Raw genomic sequence first — 20118 nt, 5'->3', positions numbered from 1 at the left:
CCGGAGGCGGGGCACGTCTGTCTGGGACCCCAGGTACCCCTCCACCGGCTCTTCCCAACAGGGCCCTGGGGCGCCAGCGGGGCGGCGGGTGGCACCCACTTGAAGTAGAGTGCTAGGTCTGTGGCGATGATGGCGATGTCCATGAGGTGGATCGCGTGCTCGTGCTGCCGCCGGTTCAGGTTCTGGTAGATGTTCAGGGTCTGCGGGGGGCGGGGGGGGCTCCCGTCACAGCTGCGCCCACTTCTGTGCCTGCCCCCAACCCCCTCCTGGAGGCTGTCCATCTGCCCCTCCCCGTGTCGCTGGCCATCTTCCACCCAAGGGTCATGGGCCCCAGATGCCGGTGGCCCCATATTGCACTGGGGGGCGTCTAACGGCCCACCTCCCCTCAACACCTGGGATATGAGCCCCCGCCCCCAGGAGGCATTTCCAAACTGGAACCACCAGACAGTCCCATCGCCCCCATCGCTTCAGAGCCTGCCTCCCTTCTCAGCCCAGAGCAGTGTGGCGTGGTCGCTGGCGGTGGAGGTTCAGGGGTGCGGGCGCAGGTCAGCTGGCCAGCGACTAGGGAGAGTGAGGGGAGGACACGGACCTCCTCGGAGAGAAGGAATTTCCCGAACTCCAGGTGGTGTCGTTCCAAAATCGAGGAGCCGTGGAGCTTGGCTAAAGGGTTCTGGGACCTGTCACAGAGGTTTGGCTAAGAACAAGCAGTGGGCAGAGGCCCCAGGGCAGCCTGTGTGCCCAGCACCCCAGGGGAGGGGTGGCACCCTCAGAGGCCCCAGGACGCGCGCCTACTTCATCTGGTACAGGTTGTTGGTGCCCCGATGGTCAATGTCATGGCACAGGCCGGCGGTCACCATGGCAAAGGCCTCCAGGTCCGTGTAGTAGCTCTTCAGCTTGCCCGTCTGCAGAGACAGGCGCCCAGATTCCTCCCGCCCACCTCCCTTCCTGCCCTGCCTGGCCCCCCGGGGAGCTCAGCTGAGCCCGCAGCGCCTCCCCAGCTCGCGTGCCCGCCACTGCTTCCGGGCCCTTGAAGGCCCCGCCTTCAGGCTCCCCGCTCCCCTCCCCGCCCCGGGCGCCGCTGTGGGGGGCAGGCGGCTCCTCCCGGCTCGGATCAGACAGGGTGCCCTGTCCCCATCCCTGCCCCATCCGCGCACCATGAGCAGCGTGAACATGGTCTGGGCCACGTTGAAGCCGTGGCGCCAGTTGTGGTAGGTGATTCTCCTGTAGCCTTTGCTCACAGAGAACAGGAACCGCACCAGGACCTGCGGAAGGTGAGACACGCGCGGTCCAGGCACCGCCGCGCCCAGTTCCAGCGACGCATTCCAGCTGATGGCAGTGCAAAGAGGCTCACGTCCCTCCCTGCCCCGCGGCCCTCCGGTCCACTGGCCTCCAACCGCCTTCCTGGGTGGCACCTCGGGGTGGACGAGGGGTGGACCGGGGCGGGGGGGGCGTAGGAGGGGTGGAAGGGGTGTGGATGAGGGCGGGGCGGAGGAGGGGCACGGAAGAGGGGCGGGCAGGGGGTGCGCGGGGGGCGGGCCAGGGGCGGACGACGGTGGATGCGGGGCGAATGAGGGGCAGACGAGGGCTGGATGGGGGCGGGTGGGGCGCGGACCGGAGTGGATGGGGGTGGACAAGGGGGCGGACGCGGGGCAAAGAGAGGCGGACGGGCGTGGCAGGGAGCCGGAAGAGCGGAGCTGAGGCCGAGAACAGCTCCAGCGTCCACAGGATGCCTGGGGCCTCCATCCTGTTGCCAAACCTCGGGTCGGGAAAGGATCCCAAGCGAGGGGCCTGGAATACTTCAGAAGAAAATGTCCATTTCAGCTGTGGGCATCTGAGTGGGGCAGGATGTGTGGGCACCGGGCACAGTGGTGGAGAAAGAGGTGGTTGCTGAAGGTCCAGAGGTTGAGGGGCAGTAGGAGGGTGAGCCTTCCTCTGCAGGGCAGTTGCGTTTAGATGATAGAACACGGGCTCAGTGGAGCTTCTTACTGCTTCCACAGCGGTTTTTAGGGCCAGAAATTATTTGGAATTCCTGCATTCTGTTAGTATTTTCTAGAATGTATTTCTTTTGTGTTTTCCCTTAGTTTTTTGGGCAGCATCTTAGAAAATGCCAAACTGCTGCGCTTGTCTGGATCGTAATGTAAGATGTTCTCTGATTTGACTTGGGGAAGCAGATGCTCCCTAAAGGTGGACGCAGGCAGAAGCCGGAAAGCCACAGGGAAGCAGCAGAGCTGGGAAGGTGGACCCTGCTCCCGAGGACCAGCCCCGAGGGGCCCGCTGTGCTCACACCTACAGGGCACCGTGTGCTTTCTGCGCAGGTGCTGGGCTGCTTCTGCTGGGCCCCCTGCTCCTGACACCAGACCCCCGCTGCTGCCCAGTGATGTGTGTGATCAGACTGCCTGCAGCACCTGTGTATCACACTCTCCTTCCGTATGTACGTCCAGTGATGTAGTCTCCACACACTTGCTCTGTGTATTTTGCTGGCCTGCACTGTCCATTCTGTGTGGACATGGCTTGCCCCCAGACTTCCTGCGGGAACTGGGATCCTGACCATCTCTCTCTGACCTCCTGGGAGAGCTGGGACCCTGGATCACAAATGAGCCCTCACCTCCTGGGGGATCTGGAACTTTCGAACCACACCCAGCTCATAGTACATCTGGATACCGCATTTGACCAGCTCCAGCTCCGTGCACTCCAGGTCCGAGAAGTGGAACTCATAGATGTCAAACTTGGCGGGCCCTGGCAGGACTTCCTTCTGTGGGAGGGACAGTGGGGCTGAGGGGCAGGCCCGCCGGAGCCCTGCCTGCTCCTCGGCTTCTCTCAGGATCCTCTGTCCAGCCTCAGACACGCCAGGTGTCTCTTAACTTTGGCCTGCAGCCTGAGGCGCTCTCAGCCCCTCCTGGTTCACCCCTTTCCTCTCCCCTTCACCCACTGGTGGCCCAGCAGCAAGAATTTGCCCTCTGGGCAAGTGAAGTTGTGAGGGAGATGCAAAGATCCACACATGCGTGGGCACACGCCGAGATCAACAAGGACGTGTGAATACACAGGCACGTGGAAGGATACACAGACACACAGGATCACAGGGACGGGCGTGTTCAGCACAAATGCCACAGGACCACCCTCTGCCACCTAGGGGGGTAGCATCTCCCCTCGCTCAGGGCTCCTCGCCAACCCCCACCCCAGGCAGGGCCGGACTCTGACCAGGATTTTCCCCAGCTCGTCCTCCTCGCAGTCGGCGGGCTCCTTCCCGAGGCGTTCTCTTGTTGGCTGGGAGAGAAGACGTATGAGATGGTGACAGTGTCAGCTGCCCCCCTCGTGGCTGTGGGACAGGGTGACCCCTCGGGGAGCCCCAGCCGGAGCCTCTGGCCTCAGAGACCGTGGCAGTGGCCTCGGGCTGGCTCTTGGCCCTCTGCACCAGTCCAAGCTCTCCACCTGGACGATGGTGGTCGAGCCCTCACACAGCACGACCAGAAGGGCTGGGGTCACTGCTGGGGTTCTGCGGCCGGGCAGGGAGCCCCCGGCGGTGCAGTGCGTGCGAGTCTAGGCCACACTCCTGCCCCCCGTGGGGGCACCGGACGTACCAGGATCAGCTGGATTTCCTCCCTGTCACATCGCACGTGGTATAGCACCATGTCCTGGGCGATGTCCTTGCGGTTCTCCAGTTTGTTCATCTTGTCGTAGGTGTCAGTGTTCAGCGCCGACCACCCCAGGAACTGCGTGAGAGACTGCAGGCGCACGTCACCCCCCCGGGGCGGGCTCCTGGGCCTGGGCCCCACCACCCGGGGCCGCCCCCGGAACCCCACCTCCATCAGGACTTCATCCTGCTCGTCGAACGGCTTCCCGTCCTTCCTGTTGTAAAATGTCGCGACCCCCACGATCTCCTCCTTCTTGTTGACGATGGGCATGGAGAGGACATTCTTGACGACCCACCCAGAGTCATCCAGAGGCCCCGCCTGCGGCGAGAGGTGTCCAGAGCTGACCGCTGCCCTGGGTCCGACCCTGGCCTGTGCCTGCTCATCACCCAGGGAGCGTGAACATCACTTCTTCTGCCCTCAAAGGCCAGAGGCTGGGTCCCTGCTTCTGTCTGTTGGCCCACCATGCCCGCCAGCTGGCAGGGACCTCTTCCTGGAAGAGGCGGAAGACGTACACCAGGACGCCTCACCATGCGACTGCTGTAGTCACATCAGTTTCCGCTCTTGGAGCACCCCCGCTTCCCCCCCACCCACCCCGCCGCTTGACCAGATGCTCTGTGGCCAAGTTCCCAATAATTGCTGAACAAGGGGCCTGGCATTCCCCCAGGCCCCACAGACAGTGTGGTGGGTCCCCGTTCACATTCCATTCATGGTTAGCCAGTGAAATATGGACCCTGGCCAGCTCCTGGAGGAGGCCCTGAAAGATAAAGCCCAGTTCCACAGTCCACGTGACCTGGGCCTCCTGCGAAAAAGAGCCCATCCTGATCGTGTGGCCCCAGATGGAGCAGACGTGAACCCTTGCCACGTGCGGCTGCAACCACCCAACCAGCAGACCTGAGTGCACAGAACACGCTTTGCTGCCATTAGCCTGTGAGATCTGAGGCTGTTTCTTAGGCAGCAAAAATGAATTCAGTCCATCATTTCTGAATCACAACATCTTTTTTCCTAAAGTACAGTACACATTCTATTAATGAATAGACAGATACCTGAAAATTGAACATTTCATCGGCAGGGGCATTCATAATGTTACAGATCTGAAAAAGGATCAGAAACACAATTTCACTTGAGGTGGCCAAATATAGAGTATGATTCTAAAATAGACTGTCCAATCTGATGAGCTTCTGTGTAGGCAAAGCTGGGGCACACAGGCCTGTGGGGAGGACTGGGGTGCCATGGGTCAGGTGCAGGGCTCTGGGGGACTCACAAAGCCACTTTCTGCCACGTAGGTTGGAAGGCCGCTGGCAAGGGCCCAGTGGTCGGCCGGGGGCGAGCTGTGGGGAGAGAAGCAGGGGGTGGATGGGCAGGCGCTCGGGCCTGTGTGTGCCGATTCCCTTCCCCGTGCTCCGGGTGGGTGTGGGAAGCAGGCAAAGACTTGAAGAAGGGGAGAGCAGGCCAGGTCTGGGTCTGGGGACACCTGAGCTGCATTGTGCCTCCTTCTCTGCCCATGAGGAGGACCCTGCCCTGCAGGAAGCCCCCCTCTTCCTGGGAGCCACAGGCTTCCCCGCCGCAGGCTTGGCTCTGGGTCCTGCTCCCTGCGTGAGCCCTGCGGGGCAGGGTCCTGATGGGGTTCTGGGGCTTGTACAGCTGTGTGGCTGTGGGGCTGGAAGTGACCAGCTGCCACCCCTGGTCTCTCCAGGCTGCCCTCATCTCCACTGGCTCTGCTGCCCGCTGGGCTGGTCCCTCCCGTCCCACCCCCCACCCCCCACCCCCCACCCCCCAGCTGTGCAGTGTTGGGCCCCCCTGGAGACTCCGCCTGTGCTGACCGGGTGAACCAAGATGAGACCCTAAGGGCCTCAAAGGCCAGTCACTGCTGACAGGACCACGCGGCCAGCCCCGCTGAGCCTTGAGTCCACAGCAATGTTCGTGGGACATCAGGCCTCCTCGTGACCCCAGGCATTTCCTCCCAGACTATTGAGTCAGTCTCCCTCCGCACTCTGTCCTGCCTCACCCCACAGCGCAGGGAGCGTCGACGTGCGTGGGGGTGAGCTGGGGCCACAGACTCCGCCGTGACGGGCCCTCAGCCCCGTCCAGCCTGGGCCCTCTGGTAACACTTCTCAGAACCCTGACACTTACGGGATGACCTTGATGTCTTCCTTGCCGTGGAGGATGTAGTCAATGACTTTGTAGAAGAGGATTTCCTGAGAAGCAGACCGCAGCAGGCATGAGGGGCTCCCCAGTGGGAACACCACCACACACACCACACCCACACACACGACACACCACAGAAGCCCACATACTGACATGCAGGCACACACGTGAACTGCACACATGTGTGGACCAGCACTGTCTGACCTGGGACACATGTCTGTCTTCCCTCCAGCCACGTCCCCCCCCCACACTGGCCTCTATCCGTCACACAAGCGCGTGTAACTGATCCAGGCCTGAGTGTTTCTCTCACACACACACACACCTGTCCTTTCCATATAACTGGGACAAGTTATGGTCACAGACAGCCTTTGTGCAGAGATTCCCACATGTACTTGGCACACAGAACCCTTGGAGTTCCTGAGACAGCCTGTTGTCACCCCACTTGACAGGAGGGGAGACTGAGTCACGGCTCTGATGTGTGACCCCGGCTGGATGCACAACGTGTGGCTGAGGTATCTGCACACGTCCCTACCCCACTCGCACCCCCACGCAGCCCCGCTTGGGCAGATGTTAGCGCGATCTAAGAACAGGGCAGCAGGTCTGCTCAGCCACAGCAGATGTTGGTCAGTAAACCAGGCTGACAGCCCCCGTCATGACCAGGCCTGGCCCTTGGCCCCAGAGCGCTGCAGGGGGCTGGTGCTGGGGAGACGTCCTCAGGGGCCTGCCCTCTGGAGCGGTCAGAGAGCCAGGCAGCCCTCCACCCTGTCCTTGCCTCGCCACAGCCTCCTGAGCCTTCCCTCCCACCCGGTCAGCTGGGGCAACCCCTCCTCTCAGGGGAGCTGGGCCAGGAAGCTGGGTGCAGGGCAGGCCTGTGCCTCTGCCTGTGACTTACTCGGCCGTCAGGTGTGCGGGGGCCTGAGTACGCCTGGACCTCTCCCATCAGCACGGGCCACACGTCAAAGAATTCCTGGAAGAGAAGAGAAGGGAGCGGGGCATCGAGCCAGCGGCGGAGCAAGACTAGGCGGGCCGGGGCCCTGAGGGTGCTCGGGCCTCACCTTCTCCTTGGTCATGTCCAGGAGGCCCACCGAGTACCGGTCACAGTTCAGATAGGCCCGTACAGTGTAGAAGGCCTTGTGAAACTGCCTCTCGATGTCCGTCAGCTCCTCGAACACCTTGTTGGCCGACCACAGCAGCACCTGGGGGCGTGGCACAGGGTTGTGGCCACACCCACCCCGTCTGCACAGCAGCATCTGGGGGCGTGGCACAGGGTTGTGGCCACACCCACCCCCGTCTGCAAAGCAGCATCTGGGTGAGGGCTATCACACCCGAGACACGCACTGTCCACATGTGCACACGGGGCCCAGGACACAGACAATGGTGCCCCGGGGACATGGACACTGATGCCCCAGGGATGTGGACAGTGGCGCCTCTCCTGGCATCTCTGCAGGGTGCCGGCACCCGAGGTTTGCTCTAGCATGTGGCCCTTGGCTCCCTGCCTCAGGGTCTCCGGAAGCTTCCTCACAGGTAAGTTCTCCAGGCTTTGGCCACATCCCTGCCACTCACTCCTCAGTGCTGGCCTCAGGCTGTGGTGGTGAGTGAATAAGTGAAAATTTAGATCAATTGCCATGACCTTGAAAGGCAGAGACCTGACCAGTCAGCCCTCCATAACTAGCCTGTGAGAAGCTGGGGCTTGAGAACATGAATTCGTTGTTTTCTGGACGTCAGGTGCTTTCGTGGTCTCTGCAGAGCACATTGAGATCGAGAATGCCCTGACACGCTCCAGGAGGGCCTGGCCAGACCCTGCCTGGGACGTCAGCCCCCAGCAGGGGCTGGCTGCTGTGCAGGGTCAGCCTCTCCCCTGACCTCCTCAGCCACGGCCCCGGGCCAGCCCTCCAGGCCCCACTCCTTCACACACAGGCTCCGCCTCCCTGCATTCTGAACTGTCAGGAGGGCAGCCTGGTGCCCGGTCCCTCCCCCTTGCCCCCTTGCCTGGCTCCCTTCCTGCCACTTTGTGAGCGTGTGGCCATGCGTGCATCCGAGAGTGAGTGTGTGCGTGTCAGTCCCCCATGCCTCTACCCTCAGAGCCCTGCGGAGCTCCTTGGTACCAGTCCTGGCGGGAGCAGAACCCATGTCACAGATGTTGGAGGGGGGCGGTCAGGTGCCCAGGTATGTCATGGACAGCTGAGCTTGGGGGTGGGGGGTGTCTGGGCTGCAAGCCTGATTTTTGAGTCATTTGAGTACTTTAGTCCCCAAACCTGTCCTCTTGGAGAGGGACGGAGTGAGGAGGAAAGGACTCGGGTGTCACAGCACAGCCTCTAGGGGAGACCTCCCTCCAACTCCACCTTGCCCCTCCAGTGCCACAGTCGGACCAAGGGCCAGTCCCCATGCTGAATGCTGCTCTGAAGCAGGTTCTATTATGGCCCCAAGGAAATGGGTGCTCAGCAGGTCAGGCAGTGTGTCCACGGTGGTCTGAAGCCAGGTGTGAGGCCCACCCCAGGCCTCTGCCTTCCCCTTCTTCCTGTTTCTGTCTGACTTGAGTCTGGGGTACCGTCTGATGGGATGAGTGCATCTTAGGGGGTACCTGTAGCCATTGCCATACCAGGTTTTAGAGCATTCCAGCCCCCAGGAAGGTCCTCAGCTCCCAACCAACACCCCGATCCCTCCTGGAACTGCCCTGCTGACCACTGAGTGTTCTAGAACTTCGTCTAAATGGATTCATGCAGCACCTGTCCCACGCCCTCTCCGCTCTGCCTGTCCCACATCTGTCTGGAGCGGCTCTTCCCAGACCAGTCTGCCCTCCCCACTCTGTGGGCCCTTGGACGGCTTGTCTCATCGACTGCTGTGAACTGTGCTGTCTCAGTGGTGCCCCTGGAGCCCCTTCTCTGTCTGAGTGACCAGGAACCTGTGGTCGGCAGGAGCTGCAGTGTAGCCCTTCACAGATTCATTAGAAGTGTCCTTTAACGCTTCAAGATGAAATCTGGGAGGGGCCACCTGGTGACCCTGGAAGTAACGGGCATCCAGTTGCATTTGGGGACAGATAATGCACAGGCCTGAACCACCCCTGGAGTGGGGAGGCTGGCCTGTGAGGCCTAAGCTTATGCTCATACTATGGGGGGGGCGGGGGGAATTCAGGCTGCCTGGAGGGCAGGGGGCAGATGGGAAAGGTGACCCAGAGGCCCTGGGCAACTTGAGCTCCCAAGGCCCTTGTTTAGGGGCAAGTTCTTGAATCTTAAATAACTTTGAGAATTGGTTGTTAAACACAGCCATTATTCAAGTTAAATAATATTAACTTAAAAATTAAGAAAATTAGGGAATTCCCTAGCTATCCAGTGGTTGGGACTCTGCACTGTTAATGCTGAGGGTTTGGGTTTGATCCCTGGTCAGGGAACTAAGATCCCACAAGCCACATGGCCAAAGAATGGAAAGAAAGAAAAAGAAAGAAATTACATTAAGGCAAAAATAATAAATATGCAAATACATTGTTTCCCTGTCATTTCACTACAGGTGACTGTCACTCATATGCTTATGGTTTCTGATAGTGGAAAGAAGGTTCACCCTATGATACATCTTCTCCCAGCCGTGTGTCAAGTGACATCAGAGTGGGAGCTGCAGTGACAGAAATTGGCCTGCACTGCCCAGGGGGGCAAGCCCACCCCTCCTTGCTGCCTCCACTCACATGTCCTGACTTCCAAACACTTCCACATGTTCACAGATCAGGAATACAAGATAGCTTTGAGCCTGGGTGCTCTTTATGTAGCCTTGTGAATTGGGATGCCTCCCACCTCATCCTGGGAGCGGCAGTGCACACGCTCTGCTTTCATACCAGCCAACGGGTTGTGGACAAAAGCTTGGCCTGGGCGGCGTGGAGCCAAAGTTCTGTACACCAGGGGCCTCTCATCCAGCTGGTGCCGCAACGTGGGTAAGTGGGAATCGCAGCTACAACTGGCCAGTCAGCCTCACACAGCAGATCTGAGAGAAATTCCAACATTCCAGGGCCAAGTCTATGATTTCTTTGTTGTTTTTCTGGCCTCTGACTTAAGCGGCCAAGACACCGTCTAAAAGGGGTTGATGGGAGCCCCTGAGGTGGAGTCCGTGGGGAGAGTGGCCAGGGCTGATTGACGGTGGTTCCTGACTGGGGAAGGGGCCCAGGGCCCTGGAGGACTGCTAAGGTCTATACGAGGGAGGGGTGGGCACTGTGTATAGAAGCGCTTTAGCTCGCAACTGGGGCTCCCCTACAGCATGAGGAAGCAGTGGGCACCAGACTGAACCGCAGGCAATGCGGGAGCCAGGCTTTGTTCATTTCAGTCTTTTCCTTTCAAAAAGAGCTGTGAGGTAGAGCTGTGAAGTAATTAGAGTTCTTTAAAATGCTGTTCAGAGTGTAAGGTCTCAGAACTGGCTTTCTACTGGGGTTAGGTGACATCTGAGTGGAAATCAAAGTGTTTAATTGAGACATGAATGCCCACTGTTGGAAGTCCCCTTTATAACTCCCACATCTGTACATGCATGTGGTCTGAAGAGCTGGAAACAACGGGTCTCTGGATGGTCGTGTTTCCTAAGTGTCAGGGATTCATTTGCTGGAATGATATTTACTGCCTGCCTTAGGACTGGTACAACTGGACGATAGAACAGACAAAAATCCCTGACTCTTAGATTCATTTTCCACTGTGGGGAGTGCAGGCTAGAACATAAACAAACAAAGCAACCAGATGGTTCATCACAGGGAGATGAGCAAATGCAGGGGGTCCAGCAGGCGGAGGTGGGTGGGGGGAATGCAGGGCTAGAGTGAGGTGGTGCTCAGGTCAGGGGAGATCTGTCTACAAAGGAGCCATGGGATGTATAGGGCAGTGTTCTTGGCAGAGGGACCAGGAAGTCCATAAGCCCTTGAGAGGAGCATGACTGGGGCAGGATGGTGGAGTAGGGAGAGGTGGGCAGGGGCTGCAGGAGAGGCCCCGAGGGCCCCCCAGTGATAAGGCCTAAGTTTTCAAAGTGTGGCTCTGACTGAGTTGAGTTGGGGTGGCTAATGAGAGAGGCAGAAGGAGCGGGACTGTGAGACAGTATGCTGGAAGAGGAGCTGAAAAGTGAGGATATCCAGAGCAAGGGCTAGGGGCTCAGAACATGACAGGCAGAGAATTAGAAACCTGGCTTCTCCTGAGACCCAACTTTCCTGGAAGGAACACAGCCCCCTGGGTGAGATCTGCTGGGGGAAGATGTGTGTGGTGGGGGCAGAGTCCGGAAGATGCCCCCAGACTTGCCTCCCAGGCCCACACCTGGGGTGTGTGGGGTGGGTTTGAATCTTGGCCTCAGGCTATTTCTTGAAGCTGCAGATAAGAAGCTGGGGAAATGTCCTCACAGCAGTTAGGTTAAGGGGCCTGACTGAGAGGAAGCTGAGAGAAAGGCAGCCTCAAAGCCAGGGTAGGATGAAAGCCACTCAGAACCCCTCCCAGGGGGATGGCGAGGCCTCACCAAAGGCAAAAGCGCACACAGCGAGCATATGGGAAGAAATAAGGGCTGGAATTTAATGAAATACTTGAATACTACCATCCAGGAGGTTCAACACACACCAAATGGGATGAATTCAAAGACACCCAGATTATTATCAAGCTGTCGAAAGATGGAGAGACTCTTGAAAACAGTGAGAGGAGAGACTCATCATATGCAGGGGATCCTCACTAAGTTTATCAGCAGATTTCTCATCTGCTGTCATTTCAGCACAAAATCTGCTGAAACTTTGGGGACCAGAAGGCAGTGACCTGGTGTATGGTGGTTTAATTGCTAAGTCGTGTCCGACTCTTGCAACCCCATGGACTATAGCCTGCCAGTCTCCTCTGTCCATGGGATTCTCCAGGCAAGAATACTGGAGTGGGTTGCCATTTCCTTCTCCAGGGGATCTTCCCATCCCAGGAATCAAGCCTGGGTCTCCTGCATTGCAGGCAGATTCTTTACTGATTGAGCTGGTCTTCCCAACCCAGGGATCAAACCCAGCTCTCCCGTGTTGCAGGTGGATTCTTTACCAACTGGGCCACCAGGGAAGCCCAATCTGGTGTATTCAAAGCGCTAAAATTAAACAACAACAACAAGAACAAAGCCTGCCAATCGAGAATCTTGTATCTGGGAAAACTGCCCTTTAAGAGTGAGGGAGAAATTAAGACACCTCCAGAAAAACAAAAGTTGAGGGAATAAATGACCACTACAACTGTCCAGCAAGAAATGCCCTACAGGTAAAATGAAAGGACCTCAGAACTAGGATTATTATAACAATGAAAACTAAAATATTGCTGAAATAAATTAGAGAAGACATAAATAGTTAGAAAGACATTCTTTGCTTATGAAGTAGAGGACTTAATGTTACAATGTCAATACTATCCAAAGTAACCTACAGGTTCAATGTAATCCTTATCAAAATCTCAATGGTGTTTTTGCAGAAGTATAAAAATACATTCTGGAGTTCATATAGCAGCTCAAGGGAATCTTAAATATTAAAACAATCTTGAGAAAGACTAAAGCTGGAGGACTCATATCGCCTGATTTCAAAACATAGTACAAGCCTACATTAATCAAAACATGATACTAACATAAAGACAGACATATAGACCAATGGAATAGCTTACAGAGTCCAAAAATAAACCCTGGCATATATGGTCAAACTATTTTTGACAAAAAAAGCTAAGATCATTCAATGGGGAAAGAGTAGTCTTTTCAACAAATGGTGCCAGGAAAACTGGATATCCACATGCAAGATGATCAAGTTGGACCCTTACGTCACATCATAAGCAAAAATAGACTCAAAACAGATCAAGACCTAAATGTAAGATCTAAAACTATGAATGTAGAAGAAAACACAGGAAAAAAGCTTCCTGACATTGGATTTGGCAATGATTACTTCAGTTCAGTCACCTAGTTGTGTCCGACTCTTTGCAACCCCATGAACCACAGCACGTCAGGCCTCCCTGTCCATCACCAACTCCCGGAGTCCACCCAAACCCATGTCCATTGAGTTGGTGATGCCATCCAACCATCTCATCCTCTGTCGTCCCCTTTTCCTCCTGCCCTCAATCTTTCCCAGCATCAGGGTCTTTTCAAATGAGTCAACTCTTTGCATCAGGTGGCCAAAGTATTGGAGTTTCAGCTTCAACATCAGTCCTTCCAATGAACACCCAGGACTGATCTCCTTTAGGATGGACTGGTTGGATCTCTTGCAGTCCAAGGGACTCTCAAGAGTCTTCTTGCTTATATCTGATTGCTTAGATATAACATTATGACTGACAACAAAAGAAAAAATAGACAAACTGGACTTCCTGAAAATTAAAAACCTTTGTGTATCGAAAGACACCATTAAGAGAGTCAAAAGGGAAGGAGAAAATATCTCCACAATGAGAGAAAATATTTGCAAATCACACATCTGGTAAGAGATTAATACAAAGATTATGTAGAGAACTACTAAAATTCAACAACAAAAGCAAACAATCATGTTAAAAAATGGGCAAAGAACTTGAATAGACATTTCTCCAAAGAAGAAATACAAATGGCCAATAAACATGAATAGATGATCAATATCAGTAATCATTAGGGGAATGCAAATCAGAACTACAATAAAAACTAACACGCATTAGGATGACTACTGTTAAAACCAAAACAAAAAATGAGTATTGGCAAGGAAGTAGAGAAATTGGGACCCTTTTGCACTGTTGGTGGGAATGTAAAATGGCACAGACACTTTGGAAAACAATATGGAAGTTTTTAAAAAAATTATACAGAATTACCATATGATCCAACATTTCCACTTCTGGTCATACACTCAAAAGAATTGAAACCTGGATTTCAAAGAGGTATCTGTGCACCCATGTTCACAGCAGCATTATTCATAATAGCTAAAATGTTGGAGCAACAAAAGTGTCCATCAACAGATGAATAGAGAGGCAAAAATGTGGTATATACATGCAATGGTATACTATTCAGCCTTAAAAAGGAATAAATCTCTGAACATGCTCTGGCATGGATGAACCTTGAGGACATTATGCTCGGTGCAATAAGCCAGTCAGTCACAAAGAGACAAGTACTATAGGATCCCACTTATATGAGCTAAAATCACAGAAACAGAGAATAGAATGTGGTTTCCAGGGGCTGGGATGGGAGATCTGGGGAGCTGGTGTTTAAAGAAGATAGAGTTCCAATTTGGGAGTCTGTACAGAGTTCTGAAGATGGATGGTGGTGGTGGTTGCCCGAGATGAATGTACTTAATACCACTGAACAGTAGGTTAAAAATGATTAAGACAGTCACATACACATCCTGCAGCCCTCACCGCAAATTTTATCTTCCTTTTCTGGGGACTGGTGATGACCATTCTGTTAGGCCTCCTGTTTGGCCCCTGTTTCATCTCTGACAGGGTCCAATAGTTTCAGACTAAATTGCTGTTACTATAAGAATGCAGCATACAGAATTCTGATACAGAATTCAGATACAGATACAGATTTCAGATACAGAAACCTGTATACAGATACAGAATACCTCGTCAAGTTAGAACAGGTAGAGAGAGACTTCTGCTGTGCTAGGCAGGACTATGTCCACACACAGCAGGAGGTAGTTACAGAAGGAAGAGACCTCCGCCCCAGTTCCCGGAAAGTATCTTGAGTATGCAGTCTCTCGGGGGCAGTTGCTGGGGAAACACACTGACTGAAACCGCCCACCCTGGCCAGGCACCACAGTCACCATGTGCATGAGTTATTTTATGGCAGGAGGTCCTGGCAGTGAACACAGAACTAATAAGCCACCAACTAGAAGAGTCTGGGAAAGGTCAAAAAGAGACACCGTGTGTCTGACCACCTCTCAGAACCCTTCCCTCTGGCACTCATCTTGGTTGAGCAACGCGTGCACCGCCAGGAAGAACTCTAAGTCACAATGATCGGCCAAAGACAGCCTGGAAACTAACCCATCCCCAGGACTGAGAGCCACGTGGTGGCGCAGTCCTCCTGGTTTCCCTTACCCTGCTGCTCTCTGCGCTCTTTCCCAACAAATTCTCTTGCTTTGTCAAAAAAAAGTGTAACGATCTGGCCCCATGCTGTCTTTACACGTTAAGTCCAGATATTCTAGAAGAGTATAAAATTACTATGAGCATCCTCTCTATTACCAAAACCAGTAATGTGATTGTAAAGAAAAAAACATAATGTAATCCATTATCATTCAAAAAAACAAAACAAAACAAGCAAACAAAACATGATCAAGGTAGTAATTTTTTTTTGTTATATGTATTTTATCACAAGGAAAATAATTGGGAAAAAAGTAAAGGAATGGAAAAATATATACCATGCTAACACCAATCAAAAGAAAGCTGAGAGAGCTATGTTAAGTTTATACAAAGCAGAAGAAAAGATTTTTCTTCAGAAGAAGAAAAATCATCGGGAGTAAAGAGGGACATTACATAATGATAAAGCGGTCGTTTCTCCAAGGAGATGTTAATCCTTCATGTGTATACACCTAACAGCAGAGCATCAGATTGCATAAAGTAAAAACTAATGGAACTGCAAGACACATAGATAAGTCCACTATTATAGTTGGAGACTTCAGTGTTCTTCTTTCAGTTAATTGGTAGATCCTGCAGGCAGAAACTCAGTAAGAAAATCGTTGAACTAAACAGCAATGGCTGCAATGAATATCTGTAGACAACTTCATCCAACAACAGCAGAACACACATTTTTCTCAAGGTCACATGGAACATTCACCAATACAAACCACATTCTGGGTCACAAAACATGTCTTAACACATTTAAAAGAATTAAAAATCATAAGAATACATTGTCATACCACAGGGCGATAAACTGGAAATCATTAACAGAAAGATAGTTGGAAAATTCCAAAATAGATTAAACAATAACTTCTAATTAATGTATGGATCGAAGAAGAAGTCTCAAGAGAAATTTACAAAGATTTTAAACCAAATGAAAATACAACTTATCAAAGTTTGTGGGATACCATGAAAGCAGGGCTTGGAGTGAAATTTATATCACTGATTGCATGTATGAGAAAAGAAGAACGATCTAAAATCAATAATTTAATCCTAGGAAACTAGAAAAAAAGATTATTTTAAGCCTAAAGCAAGCAGAAGAAAGTGACTAATAAGTAACAAATATTAAAAACAACTGTATGCCCTCAAATTTGATAATCTAGATTAAATAATTTAGATTAAATGAATGTTTCAATGCTTTGAAAGACACAAACTACAAACACCAACACAAGGAGAAACAGAATAATCTGAATAGACCTAAAAGTAGTAAAGACATTGGGTCAATAATTAATAATCTTCCAAAAGAAAGCACCAGTCTCTGAGAGTTTCACTGGTGAACTGTACAAAACATTTAGGGATGAAATTATGCCAATTCACAGCAATCTTTTCCTGAATATAGAAGCAGAAGGAAAACCTCTAAACTTATTCTTTGAGGCCAGCATTACCCTAATATCCAAACCAGATAAAGACCTTAAAACAAAGAAACCTATAGGCCAAAATCTCTCACGAACATAGGTACAAAAATTCTTAATAAAATATTAGCAAAACCAACTCAATAGCACATAAAAATAATTATGCTCCACAACTGAGTGACAGCATACCTCCCAGGTATGCAAATCTGGTCCAGCATTTGAAAATCAATTAATGTAACCCACTATATTATTGGGCAAAAGAGGAAAACATTAACATGACCCTATCAATTGATGGAGAAAAGTACTGACAAAATCCAACCCTCATTCGGAATAAAATCTCTAAGCAGAGTGTAAATAGAGGGGAACTTTGTCAACTAGAAAAAATTCTACAAAAACCCTTAGTGAATGTCATATCTGATGGTGAGAAAGTGGTTCTTTCCCTAACATCAGGAGCAAGGCAAGGATGGCCATGTCACCACTCACGGCAGCATCGTACTGAAAGTCCTAGCAGGTGCGCTAAGACAGAGAAAAAGAACAATGGAAAGAGATGGGGAAGGAAGGAATAAAACTGTTTTTGCTTGCAGATGACATTATCATTCATGGGAAAATACCAAGGGATCAGTTTTTAAAACCTCCTGGAACTAATTATTGTCTTAAGGTTATAAGATAACAAAGTTGACATGTAACGAAATTCGGTTGCTTCCCTTTATACGAGCAGTGAACAGTTAGCACTTGAAATTAAAAACACAATACTACTTACATTAGCATGCTGCTGCTGCTGCTGCTAAGTCGCTTCAGTCATGTCCGACTCTGTGCAAGACCCCATAGACGGCAGCCCACCAGGCTCCCCCGTCCCTGGGATTCTCCAGGCAAGAACACTGGAGTGGGTTGCCATTTCCTTCTCCAATGCATGAAAGTGAAAAGTGAAAGTGAAGTCGCTCTATCATGTCCGACTCATAGAGACTCCATGGACTGCACCCTACCAGGCTCCTCCATCCATGGGATTTTCCATGCAAGAGTACTGGAGTGGAGTGCCATTGCCTTCTCCATACATTAGCATAAAATTAAGTAATTAGGTACAAAGTAACTCAATATCCATATGCAAAGTACTGAATCCATATGCAAAATTGACAAAACTCTGAAGAAATCGAGGACAATCTAAATAAACAGATATTCTCCATTCATGAACTGGAAACTCCTTATTGTTAAGATGCCAATTCTTCTCAACCTAATGTGCAGATCTAATCCAGAACCAGTTAAAATGTCAGTGAGCTGTTTTGTGCATATGGACAAACTGATTTTAAAATTTATATGGAAAGGCAAAAACCACAAAATAGCCAGTAAAATACTGCAGGAAAAAAAAAAGTTGGAGAGTTGATATTCCCATCTTCAAGACTATAAAGCTATAGTGATCAGTACAGCATGGTATTGGTGAAAAATAGGAACATAGATCAATGGAACTGAATAGAAAGCCCAGAAATAGATGCACACAAATCAGTCAACCACAGCTTGACAACAAAGAAATTCAGTGGGAAAAGGCTGGTCTTTTCACTGACTGCTGCTGGAACAATTGGATATTATATGCAAAAAATTGTGTGTAGACACAAACCTTACACCTTTCTTGAGATTAGCTCATAGACCTGAGTGTAAAATGCAAAGTATGAAACTGCTAGAAGGTGACATAGGACAAAATCTAGATGACTCTGGGTTTGCTGAGGAGTTTTAAGATGTAACACTCAACTGCAATCCATCCTAGTAAATTTATTTAATATATTATGTTTATTAATACAATTAATTATACTATAATTAACATTATATTTAAATTAATATTATGATTAATATTAATATTTTATCAGATATATTATACTTAATATATCAATTTATATTAAATAAATTTATTTAAATTAAAAACTTATGTTTTCAGACTCATGGACAGTGGTTTACCAAGGGGAAGGGGGTTGCAGAGGGCTGGAGTGTGAGTTTGGGGTTAGCAGATGTAAGTCACTATATATAGGGTGGATAAACAGCAAGATCCTACTGTATAGCACAGGGAACTTTAGTCAATACCCTATGATAAACTATAATGGGAAAGAATATTTGAAAAAGAATGTCTGCATATATATATAAGTGAATCACTTGGTTATATAGCAGAAATTAGCATAACATTGTAAATCTACTATGCTTCAATTTAAAAAAAGAGAATATAAAACTTTTTTCCAGATACACTAGTAAGAGAATGAAAAGACAAGGTATACCACTGGAGAAAATATTTGCAGAATACATATCTGATAAAGGACTTAAAACCCAATGTTACAAAAAGCTCTTGAAACTAAACAATAAGAAAAAAAAATCTGATTTCAAATGGGCAAAAGATCTGAACAGACACCTCACCAAAGAGTAGGAAATGCAGTTGACAAATAAGTATATGAAAAGATGTCCAAAGTCACTTGTCATTAGAGCTGTGAATTAAAGCAACAGTAAGAATGACCAAAATCTAAATCACCGACAGAGATGCAGACAGAGCCGCAGGGGTTTTCGTTCACTGTTGGTGGGGATGTAAAACAGGATAGCCACTTTGGGACAGTGGCTCATGGAGTTAAACACAATTATATACCATATTAGCCAGCAATCACACTGTTTGGTATTTACTCAATCAGATTGAAAACTCATGCCCACACAAAAACCTGTCTACAAATGTTCATAGCAGTTTTATTCATGATTGCCCCAAACTGGAAGCAATCAAGATGTACTTCCGTGGCTGAATAGGTAAATAAATTGTGATGCATCCAGTCTTTGGTATAGTATTCAACAATGAAAAGAACTGGGCTACCAAGCCATGAAAAGACATGCAGGAACCCTAAATGCATATTACTAAGTGAAAGAAGCCAGTCCTGAAATGCTCCATACTGTTTGATTCTAAGTATATGGCAGTCAGCAAAAGGCAAAACTATGGAGACAGTGAAAATATCAGTTGTCAGGGCTTTGGTGGAGGTGGGGGTTTTTAGGGTGTTGAAATGATTCTTTATGACACTGTAACGGTAGATACATACCATGATGAACTTGTCAAGATCTATAAAAAGCTACAGCATAAAGAATGAACTGTAATATTTGCAAATAAAAAATCATTTCATTCCAGGAAAGATTGGAAATCCTTCCAATTCCTGGAAAGATTCCAGGAAAGAATGCAGATTGTGACAAGAGAATGCAAGAGACCTCCTCATGGAAGGGGATAGGGAGAGACATTGCCCTCAGCATTTTGGAAATGATGGCATCTGCGAGAGCAAAGACAGAGGAGTGCACACACTCTGGGCTCTGGTGATGAACTTGCTTCTTGTGGATCACAGGTTACAGTTTTGACCCTGCCATATACGTGCTCTGAAAATGGACAACGACCAAACCAACAGCAGAAGACAGGAGCCAGGGACATCCCTGTGCACTGGAGGGAGGAGGTCAGGATGACACATGAGGTGGGATTGGAGACATCAACAGGAATTCGGGCCTAACTTAGTGTAGACGCGGATGGCTACCTGCAGAAGCCGTTTCAGCTGTGCATACGCACCCACGTCTCTGTGCTCCGCCGACTGAGGGCCTGGAAACCACAACATGCCAGGCCAAGGTCACACCTGGTGCTCTGAATGTTGTTTCTAAGACTATCTACAACAAAAGGAGCCAGTCCCCTTGGGGAATGGGTAATTTCAGGACTGGGCAGGAAAATACAAAGGAGACAGGAGCATTTTGTAGAGAGTAAGGAAGTTACGTGGGAAGCATTAAGGATGCACAGAAGCCCGAAACGAAAAACCCACCCACATGCCCACAGACTGAACTAAAGCCACCCAGAGTGATGGGGTCGGTGGACATGTCAGAGGGCACAGGAGCCACTGAGAAAATGAACTGAACAATATAATCAGTTTAGTCATGCTGGGTTACACC

The 20118-nt window shown here is 50.5% G+C and overlaps 1 protein-coding gene and 1 long non-coding RNA gene across 2 annotated transcripts in view; one reads left to right on the top strand and one right to left on the bottom strand.

Annotated features, from left to right (window-relative positions):
* The window catches only part of PDE6B (phosphodiesterase 6B), a 29395-nt gene that overhangs the window by 5444 nt on the left and 3833 nt on the right, over nucleotides 1-20118 (bottom strand). Inside the window, exons 4-16 of the mRNA XM_020901364.2 lie at nucleotides 6833-6973; nucleotides 6670-6744; nucleotides 5763-5827; nucleotides 4894-4960; nucleotides 4676-4723; nucleotides 3801-3950; nucleotides 3579-3722; nucleotides 3199-3264; nucleotides 2606-2752; nucleotides 1155-1262; nucleotides 793-902; nucleotides 590-677; nucleotides 100-200 (exon numbers count right to left, since the gene is read on the bottom strand). Coding sequence (XP_020757023.1) covers nucleotides 100-200; nucleotides 590-677; nucleotides 793-902; nucleotides 1155-1262; nucleotides 2606-2752; nucleotides 3199-3264; nucleotides 3579-3722; nucleotides 3801-3950; nucleotides 4676-4723; nucleotides 4894-4960; nucleotides 5763-5827; nucleotides 6670-6744; nucleotides 6833-6973 — 1310 coding nt within the window. The remainder of the gene's footprint in view (nucleotides 1-99; nucleotides 201-589; nucleotides 678-792; nucleotides 903-1154; nucleotides 1263-2605; nucleotides 2753-3198; nucleotides 3265-3578; nucleotides 3723-3800; nucleotides 3951-4675; nucleotides 4724-4893; nucleotides 4961-5762; nucleotides 5828-6669; nucleotides 6745-6832; nucleotides 6974-20118) is intronic.
* LOC139033425 (uncharacterized) lies at nucleotides 1183-4788 on the top strand. The gene is made up of 2 exons (XR_011485999.1): nucleotides 1183-1271; nucleotides 2082-4788. It is a non-coding gene; the product is annotated as an uncharacterized lncRNA (long non-coding RNA).

The sequence above is a fragment of the Odocoileus virginianus genome, unplaced genomic scaffold (assembly GCF_023699985.2).
Source record: "Odocoileus virginianus isolate 20LAN1187 ecotype Illinois unplaced genomic scaffold, Ovbor_1.2 Unplaced_Scaffold_5, whole genome shotgun sequence".
In the NCBI taxonomy this organism is placed as follows: domain Eukaryota; kingdom Metazoa; phylum Chordata; class Mammalia; order Artiodactyla; family Cervidae; genus Odocoileus; species Odocoileus virginianus.
The sequence above is the reverse complement of the archived record's forward strand: the minus strand, read 5'-3'. Positions and strand labels throughout refer to the sequence as shown.